The sequence below is a fragment of the Triticum aestivum genome, chromosome 2A, assembly GCF_018294505.1.
Source record: "Triticum aestivum cultivar Chinese Spring chromosome 2A, IWGSC CS RefSeq v2.1, whole genome shotgun sequence".
NCBI classification, from domain to species: Eukaryota; Viridiplantae; Streptophyta; class Magnoliopsida; order Poales; family Poaceae; genus Triticum; species Triticum aestivum.
This window is the reverse complement of record NC_057797.1, coordinates 538,479,150-538,498,908: the sequence shown is the minus strand read 5'-3', so window position 1 is coordinate 538,498,908 and position 19,759 is coordinate 538,479,150. Positions and strand designations below refer to the sequence as shown.

The window sequence follows — 19,759 nt, the reverse complement described above, 5'->3', positions numbered from 1 at the left end:
CTCGAAGTGTTCATCAAGATTCTTTTCAGAGGAGTTCAAGCATTCTTCATCTTGCTATCCGGAGTTTAATTATTTCTTCCGTATCATTAGAGATGGTATTATGTCATTCTTAATAATTTGAGTTCATGTTTCATAACTCACATGTTGTTAAGAATGAGGTATATTAAACCCATCAATCTCTTCATTGGAATTATCTTGGGTTATATTTCACCTAAAGCTTTCCCTAAGGATTGTTGCTATTATGGTGCTCATAAATGACCCAATTTCCTCATTTATCCTTCCGGTGATATGAGCTCCTCATCTTCTTGTTGATGTCAATCCAATCTATCATTTCCAGTAGTGGCAAAATGTCACCTCATAATTTGAGATGTATTCCATAAGACCATATCAAGCTTATCCTTTTCGTTGTTGGTTTTCCAACAACTCTATCCAACCCTTCTCCTGAGGATGCCTTCTCAAGCTCAATTATGGCACAAGTTGGCATTTTCTTCCCCATTCTTTTATTTCAATTATCTATCTTCTATTCTTTTGTTGCGGAGCCATTGTGATGTTGCTCTTTTCTCTCATCATCTGGGATCATGTTTCTTTTCCTTGCTTATCCCGTTTAACCGGAGTGTGTGCCCGCTGCTCAAATTCTTTTTGCCTTATCAAGCCTTGCATATCTTTCCAACCAGAGTGCTGTTCGAATTTGTTCTTCCTTGTCCCTCTTTTCTAACGGAGTGTTTTCAACTTCGTTCATCTCCGTTGTATTTTTTTCTCGAAATGGTTTAACCTCTCAAGGTTTTGTGGTTTCACTCGTTTGTCAAAGAAGCAACTTAGTTTTACCTCTTCTATTTCTCTTCCGTTGTCCCTCTGGTGCCATTCTAGATCTCGGGACGAGATCCTCTCGTAGTGGTGGAGTGTTGTAACGCCCTGTGACCGATGTGCCAAGTGTCTTCCAGTTATTCGTTGTTGTTGCCTTGTCATTGCTTGTGTGTCATGCATTGCATATCATGTCATCATGTGCATTTCATTTGCATACATGTTCCTCTCATGCATCCGAGCCTTTTTCCCGTTGTCCGTTTTGCAATCCGGCGCTCCTATGTCACCCGGTGTCCCTTTCTACCTCTTTTCGTGTGCGGATGTTAAACGTTTTTGGATTGGACTGAGACTTGTCACGCGGCCTTGGTTTACTACCGGTAGACCGCCTGTCAAGTTTCGTGGCATTTGGACTTCGTTTGATACTCCAACGGTTAACCTAGGGACCGAAAAGGCCTCGTGTGTGTTGCAGCCCAACACCCCTCCAAAGTGGCCCAAAACCCACCTAAACCTCCTCCATCATCTCGGTCGTTCGATCATGATCGCGTGGCCGCAAACCGCACCTCATTTGGACTCTCCTAGCTCCCTCTACCTATAAATATGTGCTCTCCTTCGAAATTCTCGCGCAGATGAAACCCTAATTTTTTCCCTCGCGCCGCCGGACATTCCATCCCGCGCCGTGCCGGACATGTCCGCTCGCCACCGCCACCTCACTCCGGCCTATCAAAGGAGGCCACGTCATCGCGCCGCCGGCCTCGCCCAATCGCCAAGCGCCACCTCAGCCCGCGCGCCGCCCCTCCACCGCGCCTGGCGCGCCGGCCCATCTCCGGCCCTCGCCCGAGCCGCTCCGGGCCCGAGCGCCCGCGGCTCCGCGTGCCGCCGCCCGCGCTCTCCTCCTCGCCGCGCCACCGCATCGCCTTCGCCGGGCCGCCGCGACCTCGCCGGCGTCCGCCGCCCGCCGCCATCGCCACCTCCTCTCGCCGGCGCCACCCCGTCGCTGCTCGCTGCCTCGGCTGCCGCGCCGCCCGGGGCACCGTGGCCACCTCACCGCCGCCTCGCCGCAACCTCGTCAGCGTCCTCTCCTACGGCCGGCGACTCCATCTCCGGCCAACACCGGCGTCAAGTCCGACTCCGGCCGCCGTCGTCTACTGTTCCGGTGATGTCCTCGGTTCACGCGCTGGATCCAGATCTGGATCGTGTGGGTTGACTTTCCCCCGAAACCCTAATCTCAGTATTTTTTGCATACTTTGACGCATCATAACTCATCAACCGTTGCTCCGATTCGTGTGTGTAGCATATCAAAATGTCCGTCTCAAAGAGTACATCATTTCATCTCATTGCATCATTTTCATTTGAGCTCATCTTGATGCCCGAAATGCTGTTGGAAGAGGGCTATGTGAGTAATTTGTCAGATCTGTTTCATCAAATAGCTTTTTTTTTCATTTTTGCCATGAGTAATGTGTGCATGCTATGATCCTGAGCTCTACATGTGTTTTGTTATATGCCATGCCATCTTTACAGTGGTGCTTACCATGTATTTTTGTGATATGTGTGGTGACTAGCACAAGCTTGCAAAGTAGCGTAATCGGTAATGCTGATTTCAGGGACTTAGTTTTTCACTAAGTCCTTGTTCTGTTTTTGTCGGTATGCCATATGTTCATGTTGTTTACTAGTGATCTGTGCCTCTTTTGAGGATGATCAGTAAGGATGTTTTGTTAATATTGTGGTGCTCTATCCATCCATGTCTTCGTTTGCATTTATGGAGCACCCTAGCTTGAGTCAATCGAGCTCTACTTTTGCTATATCATGAATCCTGGCAGATTGTTGACTTGTTAGCGATTTTGCCGAGGATGTTGCTATTGATCCGTGCATGCTATGTTGTTGTTCTTGTCATGTCTAGCTCCTATGCCATGTCTTCTTGTTGGGTGTATGCTTAGTTTGTCATGCCATGCTCTGTAGTGAGTGCATCGAGCTCGTCAACATGCCTACCCGTTAACTGTTTTGCATGCTCCAGTTTTTCTCTAAGTCTGAGATCTGTTTATGTTTTTGCCATGTTCACATGCTTGCAATTGTATTTTTTGATCCCTTTTGGCTCAAGGTCACTAAGGGACTTTTGTTAAGTGCTTTAAGTAGCTTCATGACATGCCTTGCTTTGGCATGATAAGTTCCTGTAGCATGTAGTTTTCATGCTCTAAAGTGTGCTTCCCGATGATAAATTTCAGACTTGTGTTAATTTCACTAAGTCTGTAACCTGTTATCATTTGCACTTTTGCCATGCTTGTTTGAACCTGTTTATGGATGTATTAGTCGTAGCTCAGTGTACATCTTTTGTCAAGATTCATGAGTGGATCCCTGCCATGTATTTTGTTGCTATGTGTGAGTGCTGTAGCATATTTATCTTGATGCATTTAGATGGCTACTTGCTGATTATCGCAGACCGGTGCCATATTTGTTTTGCTTGCCATTTCCAAACCGTGCATCCGATTCCGGTGATCTTTATATCGATTTCAACCGAAATCATCTCACCTTTCCAGTGGCACTCCTGGATTTTCAAGTTGAGGCCAGGTTCAATCATTCCTTTGCAAATCATGCATATGCATCGCATACCGCATCCCGCATATCATACCATGTTCATGTGTTGGTTGTTTACTATGTTGTGTGCTTTTTTCCGGTGTTGCTTCTTTGGGTTGGTTCCGGTAACGTCGCATTTGTGAGGACCCGTTCGACTACGTCCGTTTATCTTCTTCATGGACTTGTTCTTCTTCCTTGCGGGATTTCAGGCAAGATGACCATACCCTCGAAATCACTTCTATCTTTGCTTGCTAGATGCTCGCTCTTTTGCTATGCCTATGCTGCGATACCTACCACTTGCTTATCATGCCTCCCATATTGTCGAACCAAGCCTCTAACCCACCTTGTCCTAGCAAACCGCTGTTTGGCTATGTTACCGCTTTGCTCAGCCCCTCTTATGGTGTTGTTAGTTGCAGGTGAAGATTGGAGCTTGTTCCATGTTTGGAACATGGATATCTTGTTGGGATATCACAATATCTCTTATTTAATTAATGCAACTATATACTTGGTAAAGGGTGGAAGGCTTGGCCTTATGCCTGGTGTTTTGTTCCACTCTTGCCGCCCTAGTTTCCGTCATATCGGTGTTATGTTCCGGATTTTGCGTTCCTTACGCGGTTGGGTTATAATGGGAACCCCTTGACAGTTCGCTTTGAATAAAACTCCTCCAGCAAGGCCCAACCTTGGTTTTACCATTCGCCACCTAGCCTCTTTTTCCCTTGGGTTAGGCTAGCCCAAGGGTCATCTTTATTTTAACCCCCCCCCCCGGGCCAATGCTTGTCTAAGTGTTGGCCCGAAATGGGCAGCCTACGGGGCCACCTCGGGGAAACTTGAGGGCTGGTTTTACTCGTAGCTTGACCTATCCGGTGTTGCCCTGAGAACGAGATATGTGCAGCTCCCATCAGGATGTCGGCGCATCGGGCGGCTTTGCTGGACTTATTTTACCATTGTCGAGGATGTCTTGTAACCGGGATTCCGAGCCTGATTGGGTCTTCCCGCTAGAAGGAATATCCTTCGTTGACCATGAGAGCTTGTGATGGGCTAAGTTGGGACACCCCTGCAGGGTTTTGAACTTTCAAAAGTCGTGCCCGCGGTTATGGGCAGATGGGAATTTGTTAATGTCCGGTTGTAGAAAACCTGAAGTTGACCTTAATTAAAATACATCAACCGCGTGTGTAACCGTGATGGTCTCTTTCCGGCGGAGTCCGGGAAGTGAACATGGTGTTGGAGTAATGCTTGACGTAGGTTGTTCTAGGATCACTTCTTGATCATAGTTTCTCGATCGTGATTTGCCTTCTCTTCTCGCTCTCTTTTGCGAATAGGTTAGCCACCATATATGTCGGTCGCTTGCTGCAGCTCCACCTCATATCTTTTACCCTCCCTATAAGCTTAAATAGTCTTGATCGCGAGGGTGTGAAATTGCTGAGTCCCCGTGGCTCACAGATACTTCCAAAACCAGCTTACAGGTGCTGTTAAACCGTGCAGATGATGCAACCAAGCTCAAGGAGGAGTTCGATGAAGATCTTGTCCTTTGTGTTGTTTCGTTTTAGTTGATCAGTAGTGGAGCCCAGTTGGGGTCGATCGGGGATCTATGTAGCTTTTGGGGTAGTCTTCTTTTATTTGGGTTCCGTAGTCGGACCTTGATTGTATTTGGATGAATGTAATGCTTTATTCATGTATTTGTGTGAAGTGGCAATTGTAAGCCAACTATGTAACTCTTTCCCTTATGTATTACATGAGTTGTGTGAAGATTACCTCACTTGCGACATTGCTTTCAATGCGGTTATGCCTCTAAGTCCTGCTTCGACACGTGGGAGATATGGCCGCATCGAGGGTGTTACAATAGGATGAAGAATTAGGTTATGGGGGTCACGGGGGCCCCACAAGACAAGGGGCATGCCCTCCACCCTTGTGGCCACCACGTGGCTCCTCCGACTTGATCTCCAAGTCTTCTGAGTGTCTTCTGGTCCAAGAAAAATCATCGCGAAGGTTTCATTACGTTTGGACTCCATTTGGTATTCCTTTTCTACGAAACTCTAAAACAAGGAAAAAACAGGAACTGGCACTAGGCCCTAGGTAAATAGGTTAGACCCAAAAATAATATAAAATAGCATATTAATGCATATAAAACATCCAAAACAGATAATATAATAGCATGGAACAATCAAAAATTATAGATACGTTGGAGACGTATCAGATGTCATTATGATCACCATGTGACAAGTGACGTTTGAGCAACCCCAAAGCTCACCGTATGGTAAGAAGTGACTACGATACTCTCATGGTCTAAGGAGAAAAATCACACATTAACACTTTGTGTTATTACAATTGATTATAGACAATATTGCTCAATTCATAATAGACAAATTTGGGTCGATTCAATATGATCATTCTTTCGACATCATAATCTCAGTGTTGTTTTAGGACTATCTTTTAACACTTAAACAATATCCTAAGATCCGAAAAACATGATCACCAACAACACTTGAGCTAGCCCTAGAGGCAAGACTAGGAATCTTTTATTTAACCGTTTATCATTCCACACATGCATATGAATTTTTCACTGAATCACATATTCAAGGATCATAACTGTTATAGCATGAAATATAAACTTTTAATTATGAACATGAAAAATATAATAATACTATATTATTATCTCTAGGACATATTCCCAACAAGCTGTAGGACCACACATGATGATGGTGTCCCAGCTAGGGGCCTCTCGCCATGACGATTCCCGACCTAATGGGTCGGGTCGAGGACCCCTGTGTCAGTCCGTCCTGGGCCACTTCGGGCAGCCCATGACAATTACAAGGAAGATCCAAAAGGCTTCACACATACTCCAAGATGTTGGATCCGTGAGGAACCCTGTCTCCTTGTACATAGCCGACTAGGATCCTATAGCCCTAGGACCCCCGGTACCTATATAAACCGATGGGCCAGGCTCGTAGAATACACATTACAATCTCCTGATAGATACATGTACTCTATACAAAGGAGGTAACAAGAGCTCCGGAGGTTCTAAATGGAGGTGTCTAGGAGGTCTGATTAACTAGGGTTTTACAATGGCTATCTTTTGATCGAGTTCGAAGGATCAAAGTGGAAGAGCTCAGAGGCTCCAGGCAGTGGGAAAACATAGACATAGTGAAAAAAACAAAAAAAACCTTTTTAAGGCTTAGAGATCAGTCTTTAATCACATGAGAAAGAAGTTCATGTTAGAAACTTTGATCCCATTTTGATACTATATGCATACCTATGGACTCAGTGTGATCTTGCATCACTAAAATGAAAAGGCTAAGTCCTTGGGTTGGCCAGAGTTTGTTGTTTAAGAAAACGAGGGTTCTTCACTCATTTATATTGTTGCACTTTTGGGGAGCTAATCTTCAATGGACTTGGTAACCATTAGTCCCTTAAGATATGTTTACATTAATTACCAAAACCCATGTACGTAGGGGATTAGGTTGCTCTTTCACGCATATTGTTTCACCATATTGTGTTAAGTATATTTATATGACAGCTGACAGAAACCACATAGGTAGATCATTGAGATTTTCCTGACGCGTGCACAAACGGTGGCGACGACGACGGCTAGAGTTTTCGTTCAAGCCATCCGTGAAGCGATGTGGGGGAGATATGGGTATGGTAAGTAATAGGTAGTAGTTGTACATGGACCATTGGGACTTCTTTAATGTGCCATCAGACATGAAATGTGTCACATGTCTACAAAGCGCATATCTCAATGTGAGGGTAAATGCACAAACAAGCAGGAGAGCGCTAGCACCTGTAGACACTTGCAATAGAGCTTTTACCCTTTAGGCTTCACGTCACAAGCGTCACATAATGCATCCCTCACCTACCATATCGTTCATCGGTACCAATTTATTTCTTCTTGGTATATACATATCCCGATATCACAAATTAATGAAGCAGGTAACAGTTATGCGTGGAACATTGGAACTTCTTCAATGTATATGAATGTATCACAACATCTATAAAGCTCATATCTCAATGTTCAGATATATGCGTAGACAAGGTGGAGCGTCAACACCCATCGATACTTGACAAAGAAGAGCTTTCGACCCTTCAGACTTTAACATCACAAAAGTCGTATACCACATCCCCTACCTACCACATCGTTTATCTCCCATTTTATTTCTTCTTTCTATATAAGTATCATCGCATTGCGTATTGGCATAGATTTAAATGGATCATATCCTAGTTGTGTATAGAACATTGGAACTTTTTAATGCATCATTAGATCGAGGAATGTGTCACAACGTCTACAAAGTTCATCGGGGTCAAAAAATGTCTACAAAACTCATCAGGGTAAAAAAATGTCTACAAAGCTCATATCTCAATGTTAGGATATATGTGCGCAGGGGCGGAGACAGGCCACAGGCCCCCAGGGCCTGGGCCCGGGGCGTGAGGCCCTACTCCTTTGGTGACTGCAGCATTACTAAGACGTGAGGCCCAAATCCAATAACAGTTCTTCAACGCAGCCCGAGGCCTGCTACTGGCCTGGCTCCACCCGTGTATTGTGCGGACAAGGGGCGAGCGTCGTGACCCACCGACGCTTGCTAGAAGAGCTTTGACCATTTGGGGTTCATCATCACAAGTGTCAAGTAACGCATCCCTCACCTACCATATCGTTTACTGCCCTAATTTATTCTTGTCGCTATATACATGTTACCGCTCACAAATTGCCTAGGTTTAATGGATGAAATACAAGTTATGCATGGAACGTTGGTACTCCTTCAATGCACCATCAGAGATGAACGCGCCACAGGTCTACAAAGCTCATTCCTAACGTTAGGATATAATGTAGGCGCGACAAAAGAGGGAGCGTCAGCGCTGACGGGCACTTGCAAGAAGAGGTTTGACCCGTTAGACCTTACCATGCATGACAAGTGTCGTATAACAAATCCCCCACGTATCACGTCGTTAATTGCTTCCAATTTATTTTCTTGCTATATAAGTAAGTACCGTCGTATTGCAAATCGCAAGACACTCGAAAGTACTCACATTTCAAAGAGAAGAAGAAGGAAGAACAAGGTCCATGGAGCCCATTCCTCTCATGACTCCCTATCAAATGGGTCCATTCGAGTTTTCCCACAGGTGAGTAACACGGCAAACTTCCCAAGCATCAATTCGCATCTGATTTGTCTCAAAAAATAAATAAATCAATTCGCATCTGAAAGTAGCAGTGAACATCATGGACCCAGATCTTGGTAATTTCTTCTTCTTCTTTTTTGGATGTTAGCAGAAAAAACTGCTAAATTCGTTGAATAGATAGAAGGTTGGTCTAGTTTATAAGAGAAACCGGACGGAAAAAACTGCTAAATTCGTTGAAGATCTTGCTAATTTCACTTCCTTCATTCAGGGTCGTGCTGGCGCCGATGACGAGGTCGAGATCGTACGGCAACTTCCCGCAGCCGCACGCCATGCAGTACTACGCGCAGAGGGCCACGGAGGGTGGGCTCCTCATCTCGGAGGCCACCGGCGTGTCGGCCGACGCGCAGGGGATGAGCGCCATCCCGCACACCCCTGGGATCTGGACCAAGGATCAGGTCCAGGCATGGAGGCCCATCGTGGACGCCGTGCACGCCAAGGGCGGCATTTTCTTCTGCCAGATCTGGCACGTTGGGCGAGCGTCCGACATGCGTAAGATTTCTGTTGTCGCTGTCCATTGCACTGTAGCTGCTGCTGTCAGTTTCTTTTTCTTTTTTTTTTTGCGGTTGAGCTGCTGCTATCAGTAAAAAAAATAGTTTAGCATGTTCTCAGCTCTGATCTTCTGTCTGTGTTGGCCGTCAGAGCAAGAACCCATCTCCAGCACCGATAAGCCGATAGAGAGGACTCCAGAGAACTACTCCATGGACTTCTCCACCCCCAGGAGCCTAACCGAGGAAGAGATTCCCGATATCGTCAATCAGTTCAGAATTGCTGCCCGCAATGCTCTTGAAGCCGGTAAGTTCGTTCGCTAATCCAATTCGCAGATGGTTTATGCTCCTGCTTGAGATCGAGGTTCTAATGCATGCGGCATGCGTGCATGCATGCAGGGTTCGACGGGGTGGAGCTGCACGCCGGGAACGGCTACCTGCTGGACCAGTTCATGAAAGACAGCGTCAACGACCGCGCCGACGGCTACGGGGGCAGCCTTGAGAACCGCTGAGAACCGCTGCCGCTTCACCCTCGAGGTGGTGGACGCCGTGTCGAACCAGATCGGGCCCTACTGCGTCGGCGTGCGCCTCTCGCCCTACTCCAGCTGCCTCGGCTGCCGCGACTCGGACCCGGACGAGCTGGCCGTGTACATGGCCCGGGAGCTGAACCGCCGAGACATCCTGTACCTCAACGTGGTGGAGCCCGAGATGTCGTGGGAGGGCGACGCCGGGGCGCTTGGGGCGGGGCATCACAGGCTGCAGGCGATGAGGGACACCTTCGACGGGACGCTGATGGTCGGCGGAGGGTACGGCAGGGAGGAGGGGAACTGCGCCATCGCCGAAGAGTACGCCGACCTGGTCGCCTACGGCCGCCTCTTCCTCGCCAACCCCGACCTGCCGGAGAGGTTCCGGCGGAACGCGCCGCTGAACAAGTACAACCGGGCGACGTTCTACACCGACGACCCCGTCGTCGGGTACACGGACTACCCGTTTCTCGGCCAGACGTCCAAGGGGAATGGCATGATGTAGCAAAGATGCATGCATGATACCTAAGGAACTGTGTTGCCGTTCCATCAGTGTGGCTTCTTCTTTTATTATTTCTACTAGTACCGTCGTATCAACTATCAAGAGAACAATTACCGTGCTTAATAAAAGGCAACACCAGTTGGATGTTTTCGATGATTACACTCGTTTCTTTTACTGCCGTTGCGTCTTTTTGCTTAGCATTTTTTTTGTAGACTGACTTCTCTGCTTACCTGATTTGCACAAGAGGGAAACATTTGGGGGACTCTTTTAGCAGATTTTTCTCAAAAAAAAAGGGCAGAAATTAAGCGCGCAAATTAATATTTTTGTCCTTTACTCCTTTTTTAAGGGGTGCTTGTCTTTTACGCCTTTTTTTAGCAACGCTTTTTTTTAGAAGAGCCTGTCTTTTACGCCTATGAGATAGATAATCGAAGCCATCTGGGCCAAGGTGGCGGATGAGCCTGGTCGCCGCTTGGGCTTGCGCACGACAGCTTAGTAACATAACCTAGCCCGTGGGCCGTCGCGCTTATTATACTCCTAAAAAAGCTAAATGGTACTCACCCCTCTCAAAAAAAGCCCAATGGTCCTCCGCTGGATCTGGATGACTGCAGCAGTGACGTCGAAGAAGTGTGTAGTCGTTTTTTTTTCTCTTAACTCGAAAAAGTGTGTGGCCAGCTCTTCCTCCTGTGATCTTGCAAGCAAAACGTGCGTCAACAATCGTGGCAGGTTCACTGAACCAAGTTTTTTGAAAAGGACATGTCACCGCGCCCAGAGTAGTACTACTAGTAGGAAAAGTCTTCTTTCCCTAGTCCACAGTAGAGAGCAGTACGCCCGGCCGCCACAGCTTTCATCAACATAAAGGCCCACCCCCACGAACGGGCGGAGGAAGGGCGGAAGGGGGCAAGGAGCAGACCAAGGAAGATGAGCAAGACTGCCCTCCTCACCCCCTACAAGATGGGAAGGTTTGATCTTTCCCACAGGTCCGTCTTTTCTTCTTCCGATCCCACTCGATCTCTCTTTTCTTGGTACGGAAAACCCCAACCGGCCGCCGATGTTTGTTAGTAATCGCCCAAGAATCGATTCTTTTAGGTCTTCTATTTAGGCGATTCCTGCAACAGGGAAACCAATTCGGGTGCTAAAGCTCCCAACCGCACTAGTTTTTTCAGTAAGGAGGGTTTTTCTAATCCCGGACATGACTCGCGAAGGATCTTTATTGTCATGTGGATGTTATGCACTCCTGCTTTTTATCAGAGGCTCTTCTTGTCTGGATACTGCTGTCCTGCTGTTGTTCATATCTTGTTTTATTTTACCATCAAGAACCGAATTTAGCCCAGTGTTTTAACCCCCCATGATAATTGAGGAAGGAAGCATCTATGCTGAAATCTTTTATTTAGCATGCATTTTGTATTTATTTACAAGGGAAGTGTCGATCCGAAATTTTGATGTTTCTGAATGAACATGTGGGATGATATTTGTCAAGTCAAATCATCTGTCGTTACTGGACAATTATTCCATCAATAGACCCTAACTTTTAGGAGTTATTTAATACCAATGAGTACGCACCATCTAGAAAGTGTGGTCAACAATCAATTTTCGTCTGATGAATTGCTGTCGAATATGGGAAGGAGTGTGTCCCTGAAATTTCTTCGACTGTGCATATGGACTTGTCCCTGAAAAAGGAGTCCAACACATTCTGCCACTCAGCTTTACCTGATGATCCACTTGCCTGAGGTCTTTCCTTTTTTCTGTTTAGGGTAGTTCTTGCACCACTGACAAGGGAGCGGTCCTTCGGAAATGTTCCTCAGCCTCATGCCATACTGTATTATCAACAGAGAACAACCAAAGGAGGCCTTTTGATTGCTGAGGCCACTGGAGTTTCAGACACTGCTCAAGGGTGTGTACAACATATCGTTAGGCTGTGGCTTTTGATATCTTAGTAGTCATAGTTTCAGTTTCCTCTTTGCAGTTGTATTACTTTTAAAGGTGATATGTTTCTTGTTACACTGTATGAATGCTAGGTACAAAGACACTCCTGGCATTTGGACAAAGGAGCAAGTAGAAGCATGGAAACCGATCGTGAATGGGGTTCACGCAAAAGGAGGAATATTTTTCTGTCAGATTTGGCATGTAGGAAGAGTCTCCAATCACAGTAAGTTTACTAACTCTAATATAAGGTTGTCTGAATTGTCATCAAACCAAATGTAAGCACAATTATGTCGCAAGCAATAATATCTCAAATGGATTTTAGATTTTTGGTTCAATTTTTTTATGAACATTCTGTACGATTATTCACCATTTTATGACACCATGAGTTGCCTCATGTTTTTTTGTTTATAAAAATACATTAGCAACCCCATAGTCATCCTTGTAGCCCTGCTTGTATTTCACTTACACATGTTCGTTATCTCTATGCAGCTTTTCAGCCTAACGGGCAGGCTCCAATTTCGAGCACTGATAAGCCACTCAAACCTGTAGTTAGAGCCAATGGCATAGATGTGCCTACAATTTCAACTCCTAGGCGGCTACAGACTAATGAGATTCCTTTGGTAATCAACGATTTTAGGGCTGCTGCTAGAAATGCAATTGAAGCCGGTAAGTACCTTTTGGTTGGTAATGAACCCCCTTTAGTAATCTTTATCTCTCACATTTGTGCTCCAAATGTTATGCTGAAATTATATATCATACAAAGTTCAGACTTTTCATTCAACCAAATTAGTATCAGGAGAAAATTAGCATACACTTGTTCTCGTTAATGTTCTGCCTAGTGCCTAACAGATACCTACTGAATTCTTCGACATCGCCCTGACTGTTGAAGAAGAGGGATCACTAACCTCAATGCCTTGTATGGTGTGTAGGATTTGATGGTGTTGAAATCCATGGAGCTCATGGTTATTTGATTGATCAGTTCTTAAAGGACCAAGTCAATGATCGCACTGACAAATATGGTGGGAGCTTAGAGAATCGCTGCCGCTTTGCATTGGAAGTAGTTCAAGCTGTAGTTGATGAAGTTGGAGCTGATAAGGTTGGGATAAGGCTCTCTCCGTTTGCGAACTATTCAGAGGCATCCGACTCAAACCCAGAAGCTCTAGGCCTATACATGGCACATGCACTAAACAAATTTGGAATTCTCTATTGTCACATGGTGGAACCACGGATGGTGAATATTGGTGAGAAGTTTGAAACTCCCCATAGTCTTCGCCCCATAAGGGATGCTTTTAAAGGAACATTTATTGTAGCTGGGGGATACGACAGGGATGATGGAAATAAAGCAATCGCCGATGACTATGCTGATTTGGTAGCATATGGGCGCTTGTTTTTATCCAATCCTGACTTGCCTCGGAGGTTTGAAATAGGTGCTCCTCTCAACAAGTACATAAGAGATACTTTCTACCTCTCTGATCCAGTTATTGGATACACTGATTACCCATTTCTGCCGTCCGATGTCTAGATGGGCCTTTCAGGAATGAATCCCCACCCCATCAGATCATCTACCTCATGTATCAGTACTATGTTAAAGGAATAAGGTCATTGATTTCAATGCTCATGTGTATCGGCACGGTATGGATAAAATATGTAATCATCATTGCAATTTAAGAAGTGCAAGCTGGAAAGCAAATTAAGAAGTCTGATTTCTTGCCAATCCCACACACTCAATACTTAAATTGGTGCAACAGAAATTCCTGATTATGCAGGAAACTGGAAAAAAATGCTATTAGGTTACCTTGTGAATCCAGCATAATCATTAGAACTTTGGTTTTGGCATGTTCCCATTATAAACCCGCCATCTCTTGTAAATACTTTGATTTCTCTTCTCTCTTAATGAAAAGGCAGCATCCTGCCAGTTGCTTGCCAAAAAAAAAAATCAGCAGAACTATGATTTTTTGCACCTAGCCCAATACATTCAATAGCTAAATTGGTGCAACAGAAAACTTCAGTTGTTGTTTAATTTAGAACTTAGCAAGATTTTCATGATTTAAACCCTTTAAGTGGTTAGATCTAAATTTCACTGTTCAGTTAAATGTAGATCTTCAGTTTCTGTTCTAATCTGACAAAGTTGAACCTTGGTCTCCTTCAAATTCTTTAAGTGAAAAAAGAGAAGAGGATCTACTACACTCTCAAGCTTATCATAAAAGTACTTGTGCAATAATGTTTTGGAATGACTATCCCTGATATTACCTGACATTGTCTCAAGTAAATATCAGGCTCACAGATTAGGGAATCTTATTCTGAGCTTTAATTGTTGATATCGCCACCTACAGAATAGTGAAAAGCAGCATTATTAGTACGTATATAAAAATGAAAGCTATGTGATGGCCAATACTTGTGGTTCCTTTGGCATCACAGACATGTTAGAAATCTTCCTTTGGAACTTTATCGCCTGTGTTGATTTTTTAATGTAGTTTTAATAGAATTATAGCTGTCACATTCATTTTGTGGATGATGTATCATGTTCAAGGAAGAGCTTTCAATACCCTTCTGTATCAAAAGTGAGGTTCAGATGCACTACAGCACACAATCTTATTGGTTGTTTGTTTATTCGTGAACAAATCTTAGTTATTCTCTTCAGAGGCCTGTTATTTAGTGCAAATTTATGGTTTTGTTAGTGAAGACTAATATTAGGTGAGATTGCTAGATAAGCACGAATTTCGGCTATGCCTTTTACGGTTTTCTTTCATGTAAAGAAATTTCTTAAGATCAGGCAACCAAGACTTCTCTTCTCTCTCACAAAGTAAAGAATGCAAGTAATGTTATTATTTGAAAGATTAAAAAAATATCTAGCTTGAAGATTCTGCTAGTTTTTGCTAAATCAAATTGTTTTCTCAACTGATATAGGGAGGCAACTGCAATATTTGAAAATCCTATCAAACTAGTGATAGGAGTTCCAGAATGAACTTTCTGTGACAGAGAGCTGAAAACTTAGCAACTGTTCACTTTTTTTAAATCTAAATATGTAGCAATCATGGTACAAGTGAGCAGGCATGCCTAAAAAATACATTTGCATTGAGAAGTAATAGAATATGAACTTGTGAAGCTCGATATTGTGCAAAGTTACAGTATTCCGGCAAGATACAACAAAGGAACATCACTAGACTTATGTTGAAATTTGAACTTTCATTGTGGCCTGGTGGCACCTTTCTTTTTCAACACTTCAATTGAAAGGAAGCGGCTAGTTGACACTCTTTCCTACCTGATATCTATCAACATAGCCACATCGGTTTGTGCCTCTTCAGTGGATGGTATAACCTAAAGAACATTTGCTAGACTCGAAAAAAGCGACAAACAAAAAATCATCAGCTTTGCATTTGTTCCTTTGTCGGGGAGTAATTATTCTCTATGCTTCTTTTAATTTTTATATGTTGTTACATTTTAATTATATCTGGTCTATATCTATGGCATTACCTAATGAATTAGTTTGGATAATGGCAGAGTCACCCTTCTACCTTGTATATTATCTGCTTATTGATTTGAGTATTCTATGAAATTCCATGTCGTAAAAAAAATCATAACGTGTAGGATTCATGTACTTGGTTCACCGCTGTTTCTTCATCCCTCATATGTAAGTGATGCATGAAACCTATCTATTTCTGAAAATGCTGTGTCTCATACTGTTACAACTTGTCTTAACAGTACTCAAAGGGGCACCTTCCTTGCTAAGCAGAACATGTTTTCATAAGATGTACCTATTTTGGCCAGGGAATCCTGATACTTAACATTCACAATATCAAATAAAAACAAAAAGTAATAGATCCAATCAACACAGAAGTTGATGATAAAGGAAGATACTTCATTTTGGAGAACCGATTCGGGTTCAGTTGGCTAATGGCGTCACACCGAGCCCACCCACATTCGACTCTCACCTCCGTGGATGCTCATATTTTGAAATGCTCAAAAATGCAGTTTTAGGTTCTTAACTAAAGTTCTTGATTTCATTGGACTTCCCGAGATTTGATGAATGATAGAGATAGAAATATACTGCACTGCTGTGCCTCTGTAATGTGACTGACCACCTTGACTTTGACAATACTTGAGGACAACTGGTCTGGAATCTGGATCTAAAGCCATTTTAAAGTGTTCATGAAAGGGGTGGTCCTGGTGAGCTGCCATCATGATTTCATATGAGCTAGCCATCATAACTTTGGTCAATTAAGATTTCGCTCCAGTTGTGCATGTATAAATATGTTATTTGTTCCTACTGCAAGTTTCTTGCTTTATTCTTCTTGTATTTGCTACTTCTGGAGTGGCAGACATGTCATGTTTGGATCTACTAAGTGCACTAAGCAACCTCTTCTCAACTGAACATAATGGTACAAGAACCAGCTAACTGTGATTAGATTATCAGCAGGTACTTCTTTTTATTGGACATTATTTTCAATTGTTCCAAGTAAACTTGCAGATAGGATGGAGTATACCAGACTCTTTTGGTTGGTGTTGGAATTCTATAAAAGACAGAGTCATGAAAACCAAGTGAACAAAACAAAATAGGTTGCATGACACTTAACAGTAACATGTAGTGTTGGCTTCACACTTCGAATTGTACGGTACGCATTTCTTTTAAAACTCTTCAGAGGATTGTAGAATATATCGTGTGTCATTCCTATTTTTTTATCATTCTTTAGTCAGATGGCGGCATATTGAATATGAGCGTACAAGAAAGGAAATTGTAGAATACTAGAGTTTAAAATGTTATTCTGACCTTTCAAACTAGAACAAAGCCTTAACAGTGTAAAGTGTAAATGCCTTTACATCAGACATATTCCTCACTAATATACATTGTAATCATGGGCCACTTGATTATCTAGCATGGGGCAGTACAAGCAATATGGATTTTATACATTACAAGGAATTCAATACACTTTGAACAAGCTGTAACATATGCCCTTGTACAAGGTAGCTATTTAGGCTACTTTGTGAATTGCAACAGCTATGTGTTGTTTGACTCTTCCACAACCTGCAAGGACTGGCCTACCAATTATTCCTTGTCCTCAGGAGCCACAATAAAATGCTCACATCCATGACAGGTCTAAATCACCATTTGCCTCAAGTGCGAGAGGAGGATCCAGAGTCCAGTTGCAACAACCTCAGAAGCTAGTCCAAACTAGTGGGAGGTTGTGTGCACAAACCAGAAGGTAGACTGAAGAATAGTAATGGCTCGTGGTAAGGTTCAGATGAGAAGGATAGAAAACCCAGTGCACAGGCAGGTCACCTTCTGCAAGCGGCGAATGGGCCTTCTGAAGAAGGCAAAGGAGTTGTCCGTTTTATGTGATGCTGATATCGGTGTCATGGTGTTTTCTCCTCATGGAAAGGTTTATGAGCTAGCTACCAACGGGTATGCATCCCTCTCTTGTTAAGTGATTTAAAGCCAACTCCAGAAAATATATATGTTTTAATTTGTTCATATGTTTTATGTCTGAGATGTATTAGGAACATGCAAGGCTTAATTGAGAGGTACAAGGGTAGCAACACAGAAGCACATGGTGAAAGTAGCGAGCAGAACAAACCCGAGGTCAGGAGAAGAAATCACATGGTTTATCTCATAATGACAATTGACAAATAGCACTGCAAAGCTATGCATTCGAAATACATTAGTTGTATTAAATACTGCATGGTCATTTAGTAAGAGACCTTTGGTTTGGCGCACTGCCCATGATTTGTTCATCAGCGCGCATCAATCTTGAGTTACTCCCTCCGTCCGAAAATACTTGTCATCACTCCCTCCGTCCGAAAATACTTGTCATTATATTTTATCCATTTTGATGACAAGTATTTTCGGACGGAGGGAGTAATATGCAAAGTTACTTCTACATCTAATTCTATTGAGGTGCTGGCATTCCTCTCTCATTGCAGGTAATACAGCAAGAGGTACTACTCTTAAGGCAAGAAATTGACTTGCTTCAAAAGGGCTTAAGGTAATCAGCTGTGTTATATTTATATGTAAACGGTGAAGCAATTTCATGTCTTCTGTCTGAGCAACTGGCATAACTTCGTTAACTTGTGCTTGAATGACGACATACCTACCCTTTGTGCTATGCTGATTCGGAAGAGTCCATTAAAAAGGACAATCATCTTTCGTGATACACCAACCGTTTACTATTGGCATCAAATTTAGTTTTTTAAGAGGTGTTATAAAATATAATAAAATGAGAAGCAGTAGCACGTGGTTTAGTAATACAGGCTGATGGTCCATATTAAACTGGCAAGATTCCATTAGAAAGATTTCAAATACTATGGAGGTGCAAGATAGAAGTATAGTATTGGGCACAAGACTGATTGACAGAAGTAAGCACATCCATGCAGGTACATGTATGGAGAGAATGATATAAACCACATGAATCTCAATGAGCTGCAAGCCCTGGAGAGTAACCTTGAAATTTGGGTACACAATATCCGCTATACAAAAGTAAGCTATATCTCCTTCTCCGCACAAACTAAAATCTTTTCAGAAATGATTATTTTTAATATACTGCCCCTTTCTGCTGAGCAGATGCAGATCATATCTAGGGAGATTGAGATGCTCAAGACCAAGGTTGGCTCCGCATGAAATTTTATTCCTCGAATGAGATTTTTTAAACTTGCTTGTAGAAAGATGAGCACAGCAATTCCCTTCACCGGTGTCTTTTTGTGCCTCTGTTTTGCAGGAAGGTATACTGAAGGCTGCAAACGACATACTTCAAGAAAGGGTACTATACTCTAACCCAGATTCATTTAAAAGAAACTGCACTATTTGAGATGTTACCTTTTGATTTTAGGATAGCGTTCAGATCAGTTTAAGCGTTTAGAATCAACCAGAGCACGGTAAAAAAAAGCGGGGAAATCGACTATATGAATAGTATTACCTCCGTCCCAAAAAGTTTGTCTTAGATTTGTCTAGATACGGATGTATCTAGATATATCCGTATCTAGACAAATCTAAGACAAGCTTTTTGGGATGGAGGGGGTCTTTTATATTTTATAACTATGGACCTAAATATTTGTTGGCAAAAGGTAGTTTTGCATATGCTTAAGGGATGCAAGTGGTTCAGCACTTTGCATCCCTCTATGCTGGTATTCTAATTAGTGCAGCCCTGCTGCAGCAAGAGGGACCTAACATAACAACATTTTTAAACAGACCAACATTATTTTTAATGTCTTGATCTTGTTTCTGCAGATAATTGAGCAGAGCGGGATTCTGGACACCGGCAGCAACATGATGATGCCACAATTTCCCTTCCAGCGAACCATGGAGGGTGGATACTACTTCTAGCCTAAACAACCAACCTATCAAGCTATCTCGCCTGTTCGGGTTTGAGTTCAACAAGGCTACCCTTTATGGAACTCACATAACCTTATGTGTGCCACTTCATGTTGTAAAAAGGAGAAAGAAGATCAGCATCTGTCGATGTACATGCTTTTTCATATGTAGATTCGTCCTCTTTCAGATTGGACTGTTCGCAGATTGCATGATGTTACTGCAGTTTCCCCTCCAGCTAACCATGGAGAGGAGTACTCGTGTAGCCTGAATGACCGACCTATCCAAGTTATCTCCTAGTTCCGATTTGAGTTCAACAAGGCGACCTTGCAAGGACGTCTCATAGCCTTGTGTATGTAAATTCATGATGTAAAAAAGTACAAACAAAACCTGCATCTGTATCTGTATCTGTATCTGTACAAGCTTTTGCATATGTAAATTCACTGTCTTTCAGATTGTTCAGTTAGCAGATTGCAATATGGCTGAT

At 43.2% G+C, this 19,759-nt stretch overlaps 2 protein-coding genes and 1 pseudogene across 3 annotated transcripts; all 3 read left to right on the top strand.

Moving 5' to 3' along the window:
* The first annotated feature begins 8,379 nt into the window (after positions 1-8,379).
* Positions 8,380-10,201, top strand: LOC123185510 (putative 12-oxophytodienoate reductase 12; annotated as a pseudogene).
* Positions 10,202-10,792: 591 nt separating this feature from the next.
* On the top strand, positions 10,793-13,686 carry LOC123189305 (putative 12-oxophytodienoate reductase 11). Its single transcript, XM_044601692.1, has 5 exons — positions 10,793-11,026; positions 11,800-11,940; positions 12,065-12,195; positions 12,462-12,638; positions 12,902-13,686. Exons 1-5 carry the CDS (start codon positions 10,968-10,970, stop codon positions 13,492-13,494), a joined length of 1,101 nt encoding a protein of 366 aa, XP_044457627.1. The 5' UTR covers positions 10,793-10,967; the 3' UTR covers positions 13,495-13,686.
* A 276-nt stretch (positions 13,687-13,962) lies between these two features.
* Positions 13,963-19,751, top strand: LOC123189307 (MADS-box transcription factor 26). 2 transcript variants are annotated; one of them, XM_044601695.1, is made up of 7 exons: positions 13,963-16,585; positions 17,066-17,373; positions 17,469-17,550; positions 17,892-17,953; positions 18,342-18,570; positions 18,683-18,724; positions 19,192-19,725. In XM_044601695.1, exons 2-7 carry the CDS (start codon positions 17,192-17,194, stop codon positions 19,285-19,287), a joined length of 693 nt encoding a protein of 230 aa, XP_044457630.1. In that variant the 5' UTR covers positions 13,963-16,585; positions 17,066-17,191; the 3' UTR covers positions 19,288-19,725. The 2 variants fall into 2 exon arrangements, with proteins under 2 accessions (XP_044457630.1, XP_044457631.1); XM_044601696.1 differs by lacking the exon at positions 13,963-16,585 and having other exon boundaries at positions 16,873-17,373; positions 18,342-18,444; positions 18,529-18,570; positions 19,192-19,751.
* The last annotated feature ends 8 nt before the right edge of the window (positions 19,752-19,759 follow it).

Bases quoted from the DNA above. Each gene is read 5' to 3' on its own strand.
- LOC123189305 (XM_044601692.1), top strand. From the start codon at position 10,968: ATGAGCAAGACTGCCCTCCTCACCCCCTACAAGATGGGAAGGTTTGAT. The intron at 11,941-12,064 runs GTGTGTACAACA...TATGAATGCTAG, and splicing joins GTTTCAGACACTGCTCAAGG to GTACAAAGACACTCCTGGCA. The intron at 12,639-12,901 runs GTAAGTACCTTT...TATGGTGTGTAG, and splicing joins TAGAAATGCAATTGAAGCCG to GATTTGATGGTGTTGAAATC.
- LOC123189307 (XM_044601695.1), top strand. From the start codon at position 17,192: ATGGCTCGTGGTAAGGTTCAGATGAGAAGGATAGAAAACCCAGTGCAC. The intron at 17,551-17,891 runs GTCAGGAGAAGA...CTCTCATTGCAG, and splicing joins GCGAGCAGAACAAACCCGAG to GTAATACAGCAAGAGGTACT. The intron at 18,571-18,682 runs GTTGGCTCCGCA...TCTGTTTTGCAG, and splicing joins TTGAGATGCTCAAGACCAAG to GAAGGTATACTGAAGGCTGC.